Here is an 18792-nt window from a genome sequence, read left to right on the forward strand (position 1 = left end):
AACTCATGATAATCCCTTTAGTAATTCATTTATTAATTAACAATCAGAACAAAATGGTGATAACAAAAAGAACTACAGGGTAAAAACTGCAGGAATTTAAATGGGAAAATAAAGCATGAAACAGGTAAGTCACCTCAGGCAGCAGCAGACCTACAGGTGAGGTTGTTACAGAAGTTCCCCCGACCAGCGACACCACACCATTGCAGTCTACAGTGCAGTGCATTTTGCCATTGGCAGGCAGTATGACCCGTGGCGCCCCGAGGCTGGTCTGGCTGACGACACTGCAGCGGCGCTCAAGGCGGCGTGGCAAAAACAGGGAGCCCCTGCGGCTGTCGCTCTCCTCGAAGGTGCTGTGCTCATCATCTGCAAAGTCGTTTTCGGAGCCCATGTCTCTCGCCCGACCACGAAAGCTGAACAGGCTGGCACGGCTGTTCCTCCGAGGTGAGAAGAGGGAACCACGGATACTGAGGAGCGACTGAAAGAGAGAGAGAGGTGGAGAAAGAAACACAAAAGGGGAAACGAGGTTAGAGAGCAGACAAAGATAGGGCACAGAGGACAGAAACCAAAATGAACCTGCTTTGTCAGGTGCATTTACCTGGTTGGGTGAGGAACATCTCTTCTCATAAGAAAGCCGGTTGGCATCAATAGAGAAGCGGAAGGTGGACCGCTTGATGCTGTCCTCAGACTCAGACTTGTGAAACTTGTCTCGGACCCCCCTCTCCTCCTCCTCCTCCCTCTGCTTCCTCTTCTTCCGCCTGTTGCGTCGCTCCTTGGCACTTTTCGAGCTGAGCTTTGACGTCCCCGAGGAGGACTCAGAGGTGGGGCCCCCTCTCCCGCTGTACTCCCCGCTCTCCGTGGCTGCTGCCGCGGCAACCTGCCAGCCAATCGGAGCACAAACACAGTTGTCATGGCAACCCAGCGCCTGTCTCAAAGGCTCTCGCTGACTAGAGGAGAGAGCCTGGCAGCTGAGAGCAGCATGAGGAGCCGAACAAGCCTCAGACACCTTCTAAAAATGGACGCCTGAATGTTTTCATGCAAACCAAAACATTGCTGAATTCGAGCAGTAATAACAAAGAGAAATGCTGCATTACAAATTGCTAGATAGAAAGTATCACTTCAGAGGCAATGATTTACAAGCATGAACACACGTTTCATATTAGGCTTTTTCCTAAGAGAAATGTGTTATCTATACAAAGCTCCTTCAGACAGGCTGCTTTAGATATAAAAGATTTTCTGTACAGTTACAGCAGTGCCAAAAATATCAAAGGCCATTCGTATCCAGTATGATGTCATTTTTATACATGTACTTTCTCATTTGTATGTTTTTATCTTTACTCTAAAGGGGTGAAATGCCGTTGTGTCGACAGAACATAGACAACTGTATTATGAGGATTAGGAGTCTGCCATGGCAACTGCAGCACAACCAACAACAATCTGAACGTGCACAAGCCTGATAAGACTGTGTTGAGTCTGCAAGTACAGCCACTGAAGGATCAAACAGAGGTCAGGAAATAGGTCTGAAAGGAAACATAAAGCAAGCCAGCAACAGAGAAGACAAGACATCTGACGTCACAATAATTGCAGATATATGTATGTGTATGCGTGTGTGTGTTCCTATCTAGTGAACTTCTTTCAGGTGTATTTCAAATTCTCAGTCTCAGAGGAGACAATAAAAGCAACTAAGCATTTAAACTATTTATCGATTACTCGTGGAGAAAAAATTATTATTTAGTTTTGCATTATTTTAGGTAATTATTATATTATTATTATTATTGTTACAATGATTTGCTTATTTTACGTATAAGATGGTCAGCAGCGAAGTGTCATTCACCCAGTACAGTCAATTCCTTGGAGAATCTGAGCAAAGCTGGTTTTGAAATCTACTTAACTCTAAACTAAAGAATCAACAGAATCTTCCCAGTTACAAACAAACATATTCCCCCAGCCACTGCCATATTATTGAGATTTTAAGATCTAGCTTGTTTTTGAATGATAAGAGAAATGATAAATGTCTTGCCTGTGCCTCCTCCTGCTGTCTCTTTAACTGCTCCAGCATGGCCTGGAACTCCTCCTCCTTCTGCTGGGCCTCCTCTATAGTCGCCTGGTTCTGTTCATCGTAAGCCATGGCCACCACAGCCAAGATCAGGTTAACCAGGTAGAAGGAGCCCAGAAAGATCACCAGCACAAAGAAGACCATATAGGGTTTACCCGCCGCACGTAACGTCTGATTTATCCAAGAGAGTAGAGAGGGAAACAGAGAGAAGGATTATTCTTAGAAGTTTATTAGGGTAAAATAAAAGAAAACTCATTGAATATGATATGTATCTCTGATAATTAGAGTTAAGGTTTTATGTATATATATAAGTAAGTACTTTCTTTTTGTGTTCTTGTCATATAGTTTATTTAAATATGTTCTGATGTCACCAGCATTGATAGGCACATAATTATACTGCAGTAAATATAACCACAGTACCAGCACAGTCTGTCCTGTGTAAGCATCAGAAATGAGTCACAGATATAGATAGATATACCAACCTGCTGGTAGAGGTTTTCCCAGAAGTCCTGGGTCATGAGTCGAAACAGGGAGAGAAAAGCCCAGCTGAAGGTGTCAAAGCTGGTGTAGCCATAGTCTGGATTACGACCTGCTTTTATACATGTAAAGCCCTCTGGACAGAGCCTGTCAGGACACACTCGTGTTACCAACGTCAAAATGCCATGTGGAGTATTTTTACATTCAAGAAAATGTATATACAGCAGCAAAAGGCCATTGTGCCGCCACAAATAAAGTAAATAAGGATCCCTTGAGGTAGAGAAACATCTTACAATTAACATCTTATTTTGAAACTTGCTGAATCAGACTTGACACCTGAATGAAAGCTGGAGGAAAACACTGAAAATGTAGCTGCACCACAATATGAAATACATCCTGCAGGAAAGACTCCCAGAGCTTGGACATTTCAGTCGCAGCTGGAGTGCTGCTCAGAGGTCGGAAGAAGTGAAGTGAAAAAAACTGTTAGTGTTTAAATCCCAAGTGCTGCTGTGTAGCTACCAGCCACCAGTGGTAGCACTGCTACCACCGCTAGTGCTCAGCTGTTGAGCAGCAGTCCAGACCGTGAGCAGAAGGAGTCCTGCACCATGTTTTTGGATAAGGTTTGTAACGAGCTTAATGAAAAATAAATCACGTTTTTGTTGCTGAGATTTTTTTCAAGCTTCCTTAAGACACATTTTTTATCTCCAGTTTGTCTTTTCTTCTTTTCTATGTTCTAACTGTGACTGGATTAATGAGTTAAATGCAAAATACACAAAAGGGAAACGGTTCCACATTTGTCAAAACACATGCATATGAATGCAGCCATACATAATCAGCAGTTTAGATTCCTGTGATGACTCAGCGTGGTGCTGAGTGCCAGCAATGATTGTGTATGCTCATCTTTGTGGTGCATCTAATTGGCCATATAAATAAAACATGTCAAGCCTCACCCAGCTCCACTGCCATTCCCACAGAGCAGAGCATCCCTACGACCAGGGAGGTAGTAGTAATTACCTACGGGAGAGAGGACACCGAGAAATGGTCAGTCAGAGCTACATCACAGAATCGAAGCAGCGGATGGAAACAAACAATAGATCGATAAGGGAACAGAAGGACACCCTGTGAGTTTCTCTTTGGTTTCTATGAAGCTTTAATATTGTATGAGACACAGTAAAAGGTGGTGGTTTATGTTTTTTTACCACTCAACCAAATTAGTCATCCATTTGGTGTTTTTTTTTGTTTGTTTGCTTTTTTTTGTTTTGTTTGTGTGACATAAGCACACGTGATTTCTAACACACTGATGCACCACTTAACTATCTACCACTTAACTCTGCACAATCACATCAGATTTAGTAGGAGGAAACATATTCACTGAAGTCACAAAGATGCCAGGTTTTATAACATCTATGCCATTTGAATCATCTCTCTCTGTCTCTCTCTGTCTCTCTCTGTCCCTCTCTGTCCCTCTTCTCTTGCTCTGGCATCAGCTTGTCGTTTAGCTGCTGCACGTCTCCTTGATATCCTGCTGGCGGTCAGTGACTCACCCTCCTCTAGCACTCTAGGCTGCTCATGCCACACAAATGGGCTATGGGAGAATGATAAGGGTAGTGAGGGTAGAGGGTTTTATTGTTGTGGTGATTATCCGCCACATTTGCCGCATTCTCCCACCAGCCTTTGTTAGAGAGCACAGCCCCAGCTCCCAGTCACTGCTGTCACTACATATCATGGCAGCAGGCCAGTGTGCCTGACCACCACCCCCGACACACACAACCACCACCACCACCCTGACCCATCGCTGCATATAAAGTAGCCGGTATCTGACTCAGGCCGTCTGGGGGAAATGCTAAGTTGACCTCATTTAACCCCTATATTGCCTGGCAGGGATGTAGCAACACGTTCACGCAGCATCACTTGGCTTACTTTCATCATTCATGTACTCTGTCCAGTTGAAGGAGTTCTCCGTGGTGTTCTGCACAAACGTGGTGTTGATGTCTGTCAGTGTGCTGTTCAAAAATGGGTCATCGGAGGTGATGTTGCTGCTGTTGGTCGGCAGACGCACACACTTCTGCCTCAGGTTGCCCATGAAGAGCTGCAGGCCGATGAGGGCGAAGACGCTGAGGCAGAACACGGTGAGGATCATCACGTCTGAAAGCTTTTTTACAGACTGGATCAGTGCGCCAACGATGGTCTTCAAGCCTAAATGGGAGGGAGGGCGGGGGGCAGGAGGACATCACAGAATGATTACTGCGTGCTAATTACGGCCACAGGCTTGTATAGTGAAGAAGCTGCTAATAAGAGCTTACAGCAGCAAGCAGCCAGGGTGGTGATCTGCAGTGAAGGTTCCTGTATGAACAATTAGCTGTCATACAGGAACCAGCATGACACAGATCACTGCTAATCATGGATCAACCACTAGAGAAAGTTATGTTTGTCATGCCCGTTACAGTATATGGTCTTGGTCTCTGGGGAAATGATCATTAATAAAACGTGTTTGTGTGTTTTCCAAAGTTTTTCAGGACCTTGCTTGTAAGAACAAGTATAATATTGTATAGATCTGTCCTGGTGTCTTCTGAGTATAATTACAGTTAAACTGAGCTCTTTTTTTAGTGCAAGTGCAAAGTCCACGAGAAGTCAGAGAAGCATCACCAGAACAAATCCCATGTTATTTGTGTCTCATTTGTGATGCCTACGCATACATTTGTGTAAGACAGTTCAGTTGCTAGCAAATTAGCATTATGTCATTAATAAGAATTAAAATAGAAACTATAACTGAATAAATATTGCAGTCTAAACAACACAAATACATATTTCTGATACATTAATGTGAAACCTGGTCAAAGATTTTTACATTTATTTTTCAGTTTTCTGTTGAATTACAGCTTTCTATAAAAAAAATGCAAAACAGACCTGTAATTTGCATTTCTATTTCCAACAACTTTCTCCAAAACTGCACTCTCAGTCTGGTTGCAACTGTTCTCCCCCCTTTGCACCATGCACTTAAAGACCAGAGATGTGGCAAGGTGAGAAAAACACCAACATGCCCCAGTGCTGCTGGTACTAGGCTTTGCACTATGACAAAAAGAGCCCAAAGTGTTTAAACCAAGTCCAGATGTAGCTTTGGCAGCTAGATTCAGTCATCTACAGTGTGTTGTGGAATTGTTGTTGTTTTTTATACATAGCCAATGATGGATGGTTTATATATGGTCTGTTTGTTAGTTTGTGTCATGAGTAGTGTTAGTGTTTCAAGTGCCATTACCCAACCACCACTCACCATATCACAATTTCTCCAAAAAACACACAACATTGAACAAGACATGCACAGGAAAACAAGGTAAGGAGGATCCCTACACACAAGTGCTTGCCACCAGAAAATCGGCTTTTGCAATGTCTCATGCAAAAAGGAAAATACAAAGTGCACAAAATCTACTTGTAAGGCTCCCAAGGCAAGAATATATTTCAACCAAAAAGAATTCTGCCTTAAAGGATGTATCTAAAAGCTAAGAATCCTGTCAATCTGTGCAGATTGGAGCCAGATTCCAGCTTTTACTGGCCTTGGGCGAAGGCAGCATGAGAGACGGCGACGAGCGTCGTCAGGCTTAGCTACAGTGAGATGAGCTGAGAGGAGGCAGGGGTGGGTGCTTGGATGTTAGCAAAACGCCAGTTAGCCGTTAGCAATTGTTTAACCCCTATGGGCCTTGATGGCTCTCTCACCTGGGATGACTGATATAGTTTTCAGGGCTCGCAGAACCCTGAAGGTTCGCAGTGCTGAGACATTGCCCAGGTCCACAAACTCTGTGACATATCTGTAAGGGAAGGGAGGGGGAGGAAGAGGGTGGGAGGGGGAGGAGTTGGGTAGAGGGGCGTTTCGGAGAAGGTGTGGGAAACACACACACATACGCGCACGCACATAGATCAGGCACCCACACACATGGCGTGACGAGACAAAAGGAGGGTCATGGGAAGGGGAGGGGGCAGAGGAGGGAACGGCAAACGGTCACGCACAGAGGACAAATGGCAGGAGTGCTGGCAGCTGGCACCGGCAGCCTTACCTGGTATCACTGAGATAGTTTTCAAAGCTCGCAATACTCTGAATGTGCGCAGAGCTGAAACATTGCCTAGGTTTACAAACTCTGTTATATACCTGCAGGATTAAATGCACAGTTACTCCACAGCATTTCACAGGCAGAGACCCATTACACGTGACAAACACCTGAGAAATAAAGGTATCTCTTAAAAAACCAACATGATTTACATGGAAACCAAGACTGCAGCCTCACTTCATTATGTGATCAGGGCAAAATCAATCCTATAAACACATAGACAGATACTATGATGACAAAATCAACGAACATGCACCATGTGACCTAATGCTGCAGGCTTTATTTAGTAGTTTCAGACAAATAGCTGGAGTTATTGAAGCGTGGGACAAATATATGGGCCAAGATACTGCATGCTTTCAGGGCTCACATCCATCATAACAGAGCAGAGCTGAGATTATTGGGCACACTCTCAGAACACACACCAATATGCTGCAGATTATCATGTCTCTCTCCATTCTCCCTGCTCTTCTTCTCACATTCAGAGAGACTTAATAGGCTGCTGGGCTGATTAGCATTAAAAGCATTTGGCCTTTTAATCTATGCCAGATAATGTTAAGCTGATTCAAACCATGCTTGTCATGATACTTACGCCATCAGGATAACACTGAAATCCAGCCAATTCCATGGATCCTGGAGGAAAGTGAACTTCCCCACACAGAAGCCCCTGGCCAGGATCTTTATGAGGGACTCAAAGGTGTAAATCCCTGTGAATGTGTACCTGGTAAACAAGGTGAGGAAGAACAGGAAATGAAAACACAGAGAGAGAGAGAGAGAAATAAAGATGCTGGTTACCAGCTTTGTCTATCTACAGTATGTTCAAAGTCAAGGTGACAGACTTGCAATATGCAGTGCAGTTATGGATTTTTACATTAAACTTCATTCTCAAATTCAATTACTGCAGCTCTGTCTTTATGGGCTTTCTCATTATTACACTATCTCCTGAAAATAGATGATAGACTTTATTTATCCATTGTAATGTCTTTATTTTTATTATGTTTAACATTGCACATTAATACTGAAGACATGAACATTATGAAAGAACAAATATGGAATAATGTAGTCAGAAAATATGTGTTAAATAAACCAGAATATGTTTTAGATTTTATTATATTTTAAATTGTCCAAAGTAGCTACATCTATATTTATCACACTTGCTCTTATCAGATTCAAAAGGTATGGTTTAAAATTCACAGACTGACTTGTCAAGAGTTATATTGTGATATTTCTTGCCTTCTTAATGTGTTTTAGACCATCAGTTCTCTTGTACAGAGGAAGTTCACAATCAATAGCCCCGTTAGTGCTAATACAACTACTGTACAAATCCATATTGCGACGAGCAACACTCAGTTCAGTAAATAGAAAAGAGCGTTCATTATTACTTTAGGAAATGAAGGTCATTCAATTTGGAAACTGTCCCTTGGCCTCTGATGAGTCCAAATTTGAGATTCATCAGGTTTAGAGTCGGTGAACAGAAGCTTCCTAAATGTGTTGTTCTCACTGTGATGTGGGGGTTGTGATGGAGGAGGTGTGGTGGTATGGGGGTGACACTGTTAGTGGAAGTTGAGGGCGTACTTAACCAGCATGGCTACTGCTTTAGTATTAATGTACAAGGAGAAAGTGCGTCCAAACTTTAGACTAGTAGAGTACATTCTGGTATCACCACACTATGTTTCCAGATTATTAATTCTTCTATAATATCATATTATAAGGCACTAATTGATAACTACATTTCTCCTTATGCTTTGGGAGACTGTTGCCATGATGGTGGAGCTGTTAACTGGTGGTTATTCATGTCATATAAGAGTTACAGTAATCACAAATCGCTGACTATAAATAGTATTTTACACCAACATTGAAGTTATAAATATGACAGGGACACTGAGAAAGCTCAAATACTCAACCTGGTGCTTAAAAACCAAAGCAAACGTTGATGCCTCAAGACCTCCAAAGTCTGCTGTTCAGTGTAATTAAACCCACGATGGCTATGGTGCTACTGTAACCACTATGTGTCTACTATGCAGAGAGTAGTGAATCAGCAAAGAGGGAGTGATCGAAGACACATCCAGGGAGCCACAAGCTATCATACACAGTAAACTCACCTCTTTTTAACTCTGTATTTCTTAATTTTTTTTGCCAGATTTACTTTCATCTATGGTTACTGTGCCTTTTCCACAGAAATAAGAGAAAGAGCTGAGGACTTACTCTACATTCTTGGCCCAATCCGGCGGATTACTGAGGGTCATGAAAGCACAGTTGGTCAGGATGGTGAACATGATTAACATGCTGAACATCGTGGAAACCAAGTTAAAGAACACAATGCAATTTGTACTGAGCATAAATTAATGTGCTCTATGCAAAACAGTCAGAACTAACATATGCCCATCCATCATTTCTACAAATAAAACAGCTTTATCCAAGATATAAAATATCTTTATAATATAATATTATCTATAAGTACTCAGCTGCTATAAAGCCTGATGTACAGTATATGAACATTTAAAGTCTGAACCAATCATGACATTTACTTGTCAACATCAGCTCCTTTAAATCCTTCTTTTGTCAGATAAACCCTTTAATCCAAATCAAGCTGTGTCATTAGAAAACTCTGAAAGGATATGAGTGTACCAAAATTTTAACAGATATCCTCCTTAGGGGGTTGAAGGGGCTTAAGATGTACAAGGCAGGAGTGGCGTTGAAACGGAAGATTGCCTTCCTGCGATTCAATACTATGAAGGTCTGAAAAAGAGACAAATAAAAATACATTAATCTTTGTATCATGCAAAGGTTTGAGTAATCACTGTTCACCTTAGACGTGAGAGATGCAACGCCCAGGGGAGGTGTGTTAGACTACAAGTGTGTGACTTCTCTTGTTTTCATGCGTGTGTGATGAACTACAACCTCAGAGAAAACTAAGCTGCAGCTCTGTGCAGCCCCTGCAAAGAATGCTTGGCTGTTATTATAATGAAGCTGATGAATCAACTTCAGGCAGGACATGTTTGGCGCTGCGGTTCATCTGGCACAGCAGCTCAGATTAGCAGTTAGCACTTCTGTTGGCTCACGTTTTTAAAAGCTCTAACTTGACTGAGCACATTTATGTTGAAATGAGTTTGAACTAATAAATGTTAATGTAATTGTGCTTGAATTTAACCAGCAGGCAGTTGACTTAGCTTAGCATGAAGGCAGCAGGAAAACAGCTGGTCTAACTAAATTTAAAGTTAATGCACCTATCAGCACCTCTCAATAATTAGTAACTGGTAACAACTTACCATTTTTACATTTAAAAAATTTCACATCACCATTAATCGATTAAAAAACTAGAAAAACCAAGAACAGAAACCACAGGTTGTGATTTTATAGAACCTTTTCTCATATTTTCTTTGGACCTACCTTTCAGTCTGTATGATAGCCTAAGTAACTCACTGCTTGCTGTAGATTCATACTTAGCTGGAATGGATGGTGTTATCAATCTCTTCATATAACTCACTGCAGGGAAGTGAGACAAGTATCTATTCTATAGATACTCTATAATGTCGAACTTTTCCTTACAGAGTAGGTACAGAAGTGTTATCAGCTGTTATATAATGTACAGGACTAATATTATTTATGTAATTATGTGTAAGAAGCTTTTACAGTTGACTGATTACAACAACCTACACTAAAAGGCAGTCACAAAATTAAAAAAATTAAGTCAACGCATGAATGGTTTTGACCAAGGTTACAAAATATTCATTTCAAATGAGCCGCAGCTCGAGCTTGATGTGCCCTCACTGGTAAGACAGGAAGAAGTTTGTCTTACGTGGGAGGAAATTGCTGCATCTGTCCATGTGGTTCCTTAAAATAGTTTGCTGAGAGCATCGCACAATTAACTTCAGGCTTTTAGGGGCTAAAAAGATTGGACTAGAAAGTACAGACCTGTAATGTAGCAAAATGCAGTGCTTGAGTCATACCACCATTAAAAGCTAAATCAGTATACTTAATGCTTTAAGGTCAGCACAGCCTAGAATACGTCTTAACAGAATTAATATAGACGAATGTTTTACTTCTCTAAGTTGGACTTGGAAGGATTCCATTAATAAAACTGACCTTCTGATCGCTGTAGTAGGGGTCCAAGTCCTCCAGAGGAGTGGACACCAGGTGGGGAGGGATGTCCCCGTAGATGAAGGGGAGTGATTTCCCCGCCTCCAGGTCGCTGTTGGGCTTAGGCCCATTTTCATCATCGCTGTCACTGCGGCGCTCCGCCCCTGGTCTCCGGGCCTCCTCCTCGGCGATGCGCCTCTCGATGGCTTTGAGAGACTCGGGGACGAAGGGGCGGAAGCTGTCAGGTCCGGGCGGTACAAGCAGCTGTGCCATCTTGTCATCCTGCTCCTTCAGAGGGCAGCGAGGGGCTCAGCTGGGACAGGGAGCTGCAGCGAGGAGGGAATGAGAAGGACACGCGTCAGGAGTCAGGGCCAGCACTCTGAAAATAGCAGGTGCCTTCACCTCTGGTCTACTTATCTTACTCAATAATGAAATGAACCGCTGGAAACCTTTCCTGGATAAATTAAATTAAGAAAGCGGTCCCCCTATTTTAAAGCTATTCAGAGACATGGAACATCTTATATTGCTGCTTTTATCAAGCTTCACTTTGTGCCTCACGGACGTTACAGTAACATAAATAAATAAGCAAATGAAGAACAGAAGAGGATTAAACAGCATTTACTGCTCCATTGTTTTGGTCTGGATGACAAATCTATTCCATATGCTCAGGGATTTTCACAGAAAATGACACAGGACCAAAATTTGTATGTGAACTAAACTTTCTCAGTTATATTGATGTATTAGTCTCATCAGCAACGTTTAATATTGTCAGAAAATAGCCTATTGTCGTATTAATGAAGCAACAAACTCTACAGTTTTACAGACTAAACAAACATGAGATAAATCTCCTGATGTAAAAACTGAACTATTTACACTTTATTAAACATATTTTACTGTTTTAAATGTACCAATGCAGCCATGTTCTGGCCTGAGCATTCATTTCAGAACTGTGTCAGGCTGTCATTAGGGTCTGAGCTTGTCAGTTGCTCATTGTTATGTTTATGTGAAACAAACTCAGATATTAGACCAAGATGTTTTCACATTACCTCCATGTAAAAAGCTGGATGTCCTTAAGTAGCAAAAATAAAAATGCCTTTAACTATCTCGTGTAATTAGGTTAATAGGATTTCTTCTTATATATGATGTACAGCATGACACAGGTATATGGAACTTTAAGAAGATAATACAGAACTGGATTTTAAAGGATGGAGGAGAAAAGCACATAAAAGCACATTTCACATGCAAATGGCTGATGGAATGACTAATACCAGTTTGAGAGCCTTACTGTAACACAATAGTCTGACGTTTCCAGTTGAGCTCTCTGATGCCTGTTTTATAACTGATGAGCAATGACTAACGTTCAGATCAGAATCATAATGTGGACAACTGTCTGCTAAATAGCTTTCTTATGTGGTTGTTCTTTAGAAAAAGAAACAGAAGTAGCACCATGTGTCAAACTGACCTCTGGGTTGAATGTTTTAATCAAAGCAGTGAGAGGTCACGGGGAGGGTGGAAGATTAACAAATAGGGGGTCTGACATAGGTGACACACTTCCAGCGGATTTACGGGGACAGAAAGTAGCCAGAAACAACCGAGGTGGACAACTTAAAAAAAAAAAAAATCTATGTATTGCTCCATTATTCTTCACAGACCAAGTTTACAGATTAGAGGCAATGTTTTCCTTTTATTGCATTAATTCATGGTGGATTACCAGCTTGAAAAACATAATTAGAGATTTTCCTCCTCCATCAATCAGCAACAACACCCAAAAGCCTCATTCCCACAGGAAATACTAGATGGAAGGCACACAAATAAGATCTTCCCCAAAAAACAAATCAGTGCATCTGTGGTGCCTCCCAGTCTCTGCAGGCTCACAGGTGGGTCGTGTTCCTCGTGGGACACCTGCCCAGAAAACAGGAAGCTACCCTCTGGCAGAATCTCAAAAGCGATGTCTCCTTGAGTCATCAGCCTTTTATCCTTTTTCCAAATGGAAGTGGAGCAACCGAGTCTGCCTCAACAACCTATTTTTCTTTCCATTTTAAAAGTCAGGAGTGGAGCAAGAGGAAATTTTAAGCTATGTTGACATTCAACAACCCCCCCCCCCCCCCCCACGTCCTCACCCGAGTGGCAAGGAACTCAAGGGACAACCTAGAACACTGTGTAATCCACCAGGCATACTTCTAATATGACTTTTACTATAGTAAACTTCATGTGCCAGGTAGAACAGTGCCACAGTGCTATTAAACTATTTTAAAACCACTTGTTTTATACATCACACTTCAAACTTCTCGCGGCACCTCTGTCATTAACAGTGGAGGAAATGTTCAAATCCTCACAGTAAAAATACTAAAAACACAATCATATAAAAGAGGCTTTCAGCCAAGCATCATGTAGATTATGAAATAAATATTTTAAAAGAAGAGCTTAGTGTAATATCAAGACTGAAAACAATGGAAAGCTACTCGACTGGCTCTGTCCAATATTAAATAGTAGGTGTACTATTAGAATTGCCACAACTCTATAGCTCAAGTGCGCTATATGTTGGTTTGTTAAATTATATTATTCCATAAATCCATTATTACTGCAATGGAGGTTTCCTAAAAAGCGACAGCAGCCTGTAAAGTAAAAAAGGTTTTTAAAAAAAATGTTTCTAATAATTCATAGGCCATAACCTGAATTAATTGTATCTTCTCCCATAGGGGCAACTCATAAAACACATCTGCTGGTGTCCCAAAGACTGCACGGTGTTGTGATGTGTGGCTTGACAGCTTGTCTAGCATGAGATGCTGGGTGGTTGGGGGGTTGTGAATCGATTCCGTAGGCCAAACATCCACACCCACTACTGAGCCCAGCTATCAGCGTGTTCATCCCCAGAGTCAAATATAACATGACAGACTGAAAACATATAGGGACATCAGATATGTCTGCACTTATGAATCCTGGCACTGAGAGGAATCACAATAACTATAAAAGCCGAAGCAATCTGGCTCAGACATACACATCTTTCAGACTTTGTAAAGTATTTCTTGTATGTTAAAGGTCACCACAAAGCACCATTCTAAAAGATGTTGGGTAACCATGACACATGACAATGCCTAAATAGTAAATAAATTATAAATAAATATTGCAATTACAGTAGCACAGATGAACAATAGGTGTTTCAACTCTCACACGTTTGAGTGTTGAAGAACTTATAGGACAGAAACAGTCTTCATGAGCATTCAGCAGTTTGGTTTATACAAACCACAGCTCAGCAAGGAAAAAGTTCAATGTCTGGAGAAGTAACACAGAATTTCATCCAAAAAAACACTGTAGCTTTGAGCAATAGCCACTTAACTGGAGTAACTCAGCGTGGTGACGCTTCATTTTAGCTTCAATTGAGCTGTGCAAACCATTTTTAGCACAACATGGTGAGTATGGAGAGGTGGAGACAAAAAATATCTACATGCACGTGTATGCATGTATATGGATTACAGTACTGTTTTAAAATGCTGTTCACGTGCTTCACAATCCCCATTGCATACATGCTCGCATCACAGCATTCACAATATGACTCATTAAGGAGCCCTTGAGCAGAGCCCTCATTTTCACTGTCCATGGTGCTGGAGAAGGAGAGCAGCTACTTCAGTAAACACCTCCTGTCTGCATGAGACATAAAAACAAAAGAAACACCCAACAACAGTGTGTTCTGGAGAAAGGCGTTTACTCCCTGGTTGCTGATTCTACGTGACTTACAGATTTCATGTGAAGGACTAACATTTCAGCTGACATTGTGTCAACAGGACGCTGCTGTCCATGGTGCTTAAAGAAGGAGACACAACAAATGGAAACTTACCTTTTCCATGTGACACGACTTCACTGTTCTTAACGAATAGCCTACAGTATGTGTAAAATGCTCGACTTTGCCATGACCTTAAAGGACTTTGAGGTCTTCATTCATCCTCTCTGATCGCCTACCTGTAATGTGCTAAAGGTGGCAGACATTATTATGACACTATATGCTTTTCTTTCCATCTGTTTTGCCTTTCACAGCATCTAAAGGCTTCATATATGTACATATATAGGAGTAACCTCGGCGGCTAATTAGAAAATCCCATATAAAGAGATGGCGGATGTCAGACAGTACCTTGATTGTCGCTGTTTCAAACGCAGCCGCAGCAGCTGTCGCCATATTGATGAAGTCTCCGCGTCAACGTTATTTGCAGCGCTCCGAACATGGACACTTTACGCGCTGCGTTTGCCACAAACAGGAGCCTGTCGGATCCTTCCTGCCGCCACCAGCAGCACGACGACTCCCAGGAAGGAGCTACGAAATAACAAGAAAGGCGGCGGCACGTCTGCACACACACACACACACACACACACACACACACACACACACACACACGGGGAGTGCGCGCACCGGTGACGACCAGCTGAGGTGGAGGGTTTTAATCAGTGGAGCAGCAGCAGCCGCCCGACAACATCCCAACCCGGGTCCTCACACCGTGGCTCAAATGGCCTCAAGCCCAAAGAGAACTGCCTCCATTAGACTCATTAAATCCTTCCCCGAGGTCAACACTTCTCCACATCCCCTTTGCCTGTTTATCAACAGGCCAACGCTGCTGGATGCTGAAACTACAACTACGTAAAGAGGGTTAAACCCGAACCAAACGAGCAAGTGGATCCGAAAGAAGGGGGCCGGGGCTCCGTGGTGGGGACGGTTCCCACCGTGTCCAACCAGAACCCGCTCAGTGGGTCTCACTCGGGCTGGGTGTGTCCTCGCCAGATGTGTGTGCTGCTCTAAATCCATCCACCGCACAGCCACCAACCAGTCACCACAAATCACATTTTATTACTGTCACGTCGCTCGTTGCCTCGTTTCTAAAACCTCTCTAGATTTTGGCAGCACTTTTTATTTTTCATCACACGTGTGATAAATACATTTCCCACCGTCGGGGCCTGTAGCTGGGGGGGGGGCCGTTCCCTCCCTGTTCGGAGGAGGATGCAAATATTTGATGCCTATTTTATTTGTCACGACGTGGAGGCTATATTTTGTCTAATTCATGTCTATAAACGAAGGGAAAATGACCCCGTGTCCACAGTTTGTGCCTAAATTGGCCATAATGTGTTACAACATCGGTGGTTTATTAAGTTAAAACTACATTTCATTGTATTTAAAACGTTTAAACGGGAGAAACATGATTTAAATCTATTTCATAATATGCATGTCACTGTTATACGTCTGTCACGCGAGATTTAGCAGAGAAATATCACAGTAAAAAGCAAAAAAATGTATGTATAAAAATTAAAATGTGTTGTTTTTCAAGCGTGTTTTACATCAAATGCTGTCGTTAATCAAAAATAAGCACCTAAGGAGACTATTCTGCACTTGAGCCTTCTCCAAAGATCTGGATACTCACCACCATTACGGTGCCCAGCAGGTGGGGACCCTGAAGGTAGATCCCATATCCATAAGAATAGTCCTTTACAGTCTTCTTAAGCGGATAGCCCGTCGATGTGAGGTTGAAACGCTTGTCTCCGTTTTTAGAAATCCTTCATCGAGGGTTTATGGATTATTATCATTTCATAAGCGCTCCTTTGATTTTGTCCTCGCCTGCCTTGGAGAAATCAATGCGCGCTTCCGGTCGCTGAGCGTCCTCAGAGCTGCGTCTGGCACAAGATGGCCTGAGTGGAGTTGGACTTCTAGAACATGTCAAAGTCACCACGGGAGGACAGCAGCAGCAACCTGTTGGTGGTTACAAAACCGCTGTCAAATACTCATGATCAGACGTGGATAACAATTAACGAGGTTGAAACAAAGCTGAATTTAATTCATATTTAATTGATCACTGGTGGCGCTTATTATTCTGCATTTATTCCACAAAAATACTATTATTATTCGTTTAGAACCATACATCTAGTTATATTAGAGGTGTTTCCTAACAGACAATTACTTTTTCCATGCATTAAAGCTGGTCCTATATGATGTCAATTCAAATTGTTATCTTCCCATCTTTATACTATATTAATTTATCTCGTGCCTGCTGATGCAAACAAAACTCACACATTGCTGTTAGTTCTGAGCCTATCAGCTGTGTCAGGGTGGTTGGACACCGACATGATTGGTAAAATCTACAGACTGAGACGCTGTCAGGAAGTTGCACGTGCGTGCTCACGTGGAGGGCACTCTAGCAGAGCCCCCCCCAGCACCCAGTCCCACCTCCACCCCTCCCTCCAGCCTTCTGCCTTTGTCTTGTGAATTTATGCCACCTGCAGGACATGCAGCTAAATTACACACAGGCCCACTCTCTTATTGGCAGTGAGCTGGAGCTGCTCTGTGAACAGTGGATGACTTCTGTTCTTAACAATGTTAATTAAAAACAACACAGTGGATAAACTCTGATATGTGATCAGAGGAGGGAAAACTACCACCAGCGTTAACAGCTGTAGCACCACAATCTGAATTTCATAAACTATGCACATTAATTAATTGTATATCTATTGTATTTTTCTAGTATTAATAATTTGAATATGGAGAGAAACTCTGTTTGACATATAGAAATAAGGCTAAACTCAGCCATAGTCAGCAGAGGTGGACACACCCTGGAGTTCATTGTAGCATGTCGCTATCACATGGGTGGTTTCACTTCACCATGTAAACATGGTCTTATGTGATGTGTTTTATTTAACTCGTTGTTTTGTTGTGCATCATTTCTTCTTGCTAATACATAGTAAATATCTATTGTTTATCCAGGTTGTGGACTTGTGTTTTGTCTCTCTTGACGTTCTGAATGCTTTTGTTGAAATATCCTATAAATTGTACAGTATAGAATATGTTGATTCACATGCAGCAATTTTGACAGAATAAAAGCTGTAATCAAACATATTTCAGAACTAAATAAGCATGTGCAGAGGGGGTGGACTCCAGGGGCTCAAGCCCCTCAATTTACTGTAAGCAAAAGCACTCTCTACACTAATTAACCCTACGGTATATCTATTACAAATTCTAAAAAGGAAACTAAAAAATATCAATATTTGTAAAAACACTGTAGTATGAACTATATAATGTGTTTCTTGGCAGCAGTGCTGTCATATTTCATCGTAAAACGTTATAGGATCAACAAAGAAAAGCGAAAAAATTTGAAGAAAACTGCCTAAATTTTTTGTGATCAGAGATTAATACATACTTTAAAGTAGGTTAGATATACAAAACTAAAATTTAATGACCAGTTTCATTATTTGTTAGTTAAATTTAAATATGCATAATGACTAGCACTCATAAAGTTATCTATGATCTCAAACCCACACCCTTGACTGCAGCTGTCATATATGGAAAATAGCATAATCACAGTAGAAACACTAAAATTCAGAGAGCTGGTTGGAGTATTGAAATTTAACAAAGGATTTCACTATAGAATTGGTCATTTTTATTGTACAGTGGCACATTAGGTATTTGATGTATGATGTGTATATGTTTGGGATCTGTAACAGCATTTTAACATAACAAACGTAATGCATTCATCCATGTTTCTTTCCAGTGTGAAGAATGTTTCCAAAGCCGAGTCCCCACTGCTTCTTGGCAGCTATCTGTGACTGTGGCTGCATGTTTCATTAGAAGCCGAGTGATGAATTTGGAGGCCTGGTTCAGACTGGGGGTTGTCAGAATTGGGTTGCAGCATGTCACTTTGCTCAAGGGAAGGCTTTCATTTGGCTTTGTCGCTTTGTATAACACTCCCGTTAGCCCCCTGTTAGATGTCTTGCAATCAATTTTTGGACAAACAAAGACGGTTCGCATGAGTTCATATACATGTAGACACTTTGGGTACACCGCTGGATAAAAACTTCCTGAGTTTACATTCAACTATTCAAGAATAGAGTTTACATAAGCCTACACATGAATGTTGAGTAGAGAATAACACTGGGAAATGAAACAATTTTGATTTCCTTTGACAGGAAAAATAAACCTTGTCAAGTATCACGCCACCCATTTCATCACAAGTCCAGGGTGTACATTAAGCCTGAGCTAAATCGGTCTCTGTCCTCAGACGGATGCATTTAAGACATCGAGTTAGAAATTAATTTGACAGTTTCACACTTTCTACC

At 41.7% G+C, this 18792-nt stretch overlaps 1 protein-coding gene across 3 annotated transcripts in view; it reads right to left on the minus strand.

Annotated features, from left to right (window-relative positions):
- scn1lab (sodium channel, voltage-gated, type I like, alpha b) overlaps positions 1–16237 on the minus strand; it is a 33987-nt gene extending 17750 nt beyond the window's left edge. The window contains exons 1-12 of one of the 3 annotated variants that reach the window (XM_026363351.1): positions 16110–16237; positions 10714–11033; positions 9248–9366; positions 8833–8922; positions 7220–7348; positions 6580–6671; positions 4451–4726; positions 3481–3544; positions 2536–2677; positions 2018–2224; positions 596–874; positions 134–475 (exon numbers count right to left, since the gene is read on the minus strand). In XM_026363351.1, the coding sequence (XP_026219136.1) occupies positions 134–475; positions 596–874; positions 2018–2224; positions 2536–2677; positions 3481–3544; positions 4451–4726; positions 6580–6671; positions 7220–7348; positions 8833–8922; positions 9248–9366; positions 10714–10980 (2007 nt within the window). In that variant the 5' untranslated portion in view covers positions 10981–11033; positions 16110–16237. Of the gene's footprint in view, positions 1–133; positions 476–595; positions 875–2017; positions 2225–2535; positions 2678–3480; positions 3545–4450; positions 4727–6241; positions 6334–6579; positions 6672–7219; positions 7349–8832; positions 8923–9247; positions 9367–10713; positions 11034–14833; positions 15016–16109 lie in introns of those variants that run through there. The other 2 variants (XM_026363352.1, XM_026363350.1) reach the window with 2 other exon arrangements.
- Between the last annotated feature and the right edge of the window lie 2555 nt (positions 16238–18792).

The sequence above is a fragment of the Anabas testudineus genome, chromosome 2, assembly GCF_900324465.2.
Source record: "Anabas testudineus chromosome 2, fAnaTes1.2, whole genome shotgun sequence".
In the NCBI taxonomy this organism is placed as follows: domain Eukaryota; kingdom Metazoa; phylum Chordata; class Actinopteri; order Anabantiformes; family Anabantidae; genus Anabas; species Anabas testudineus.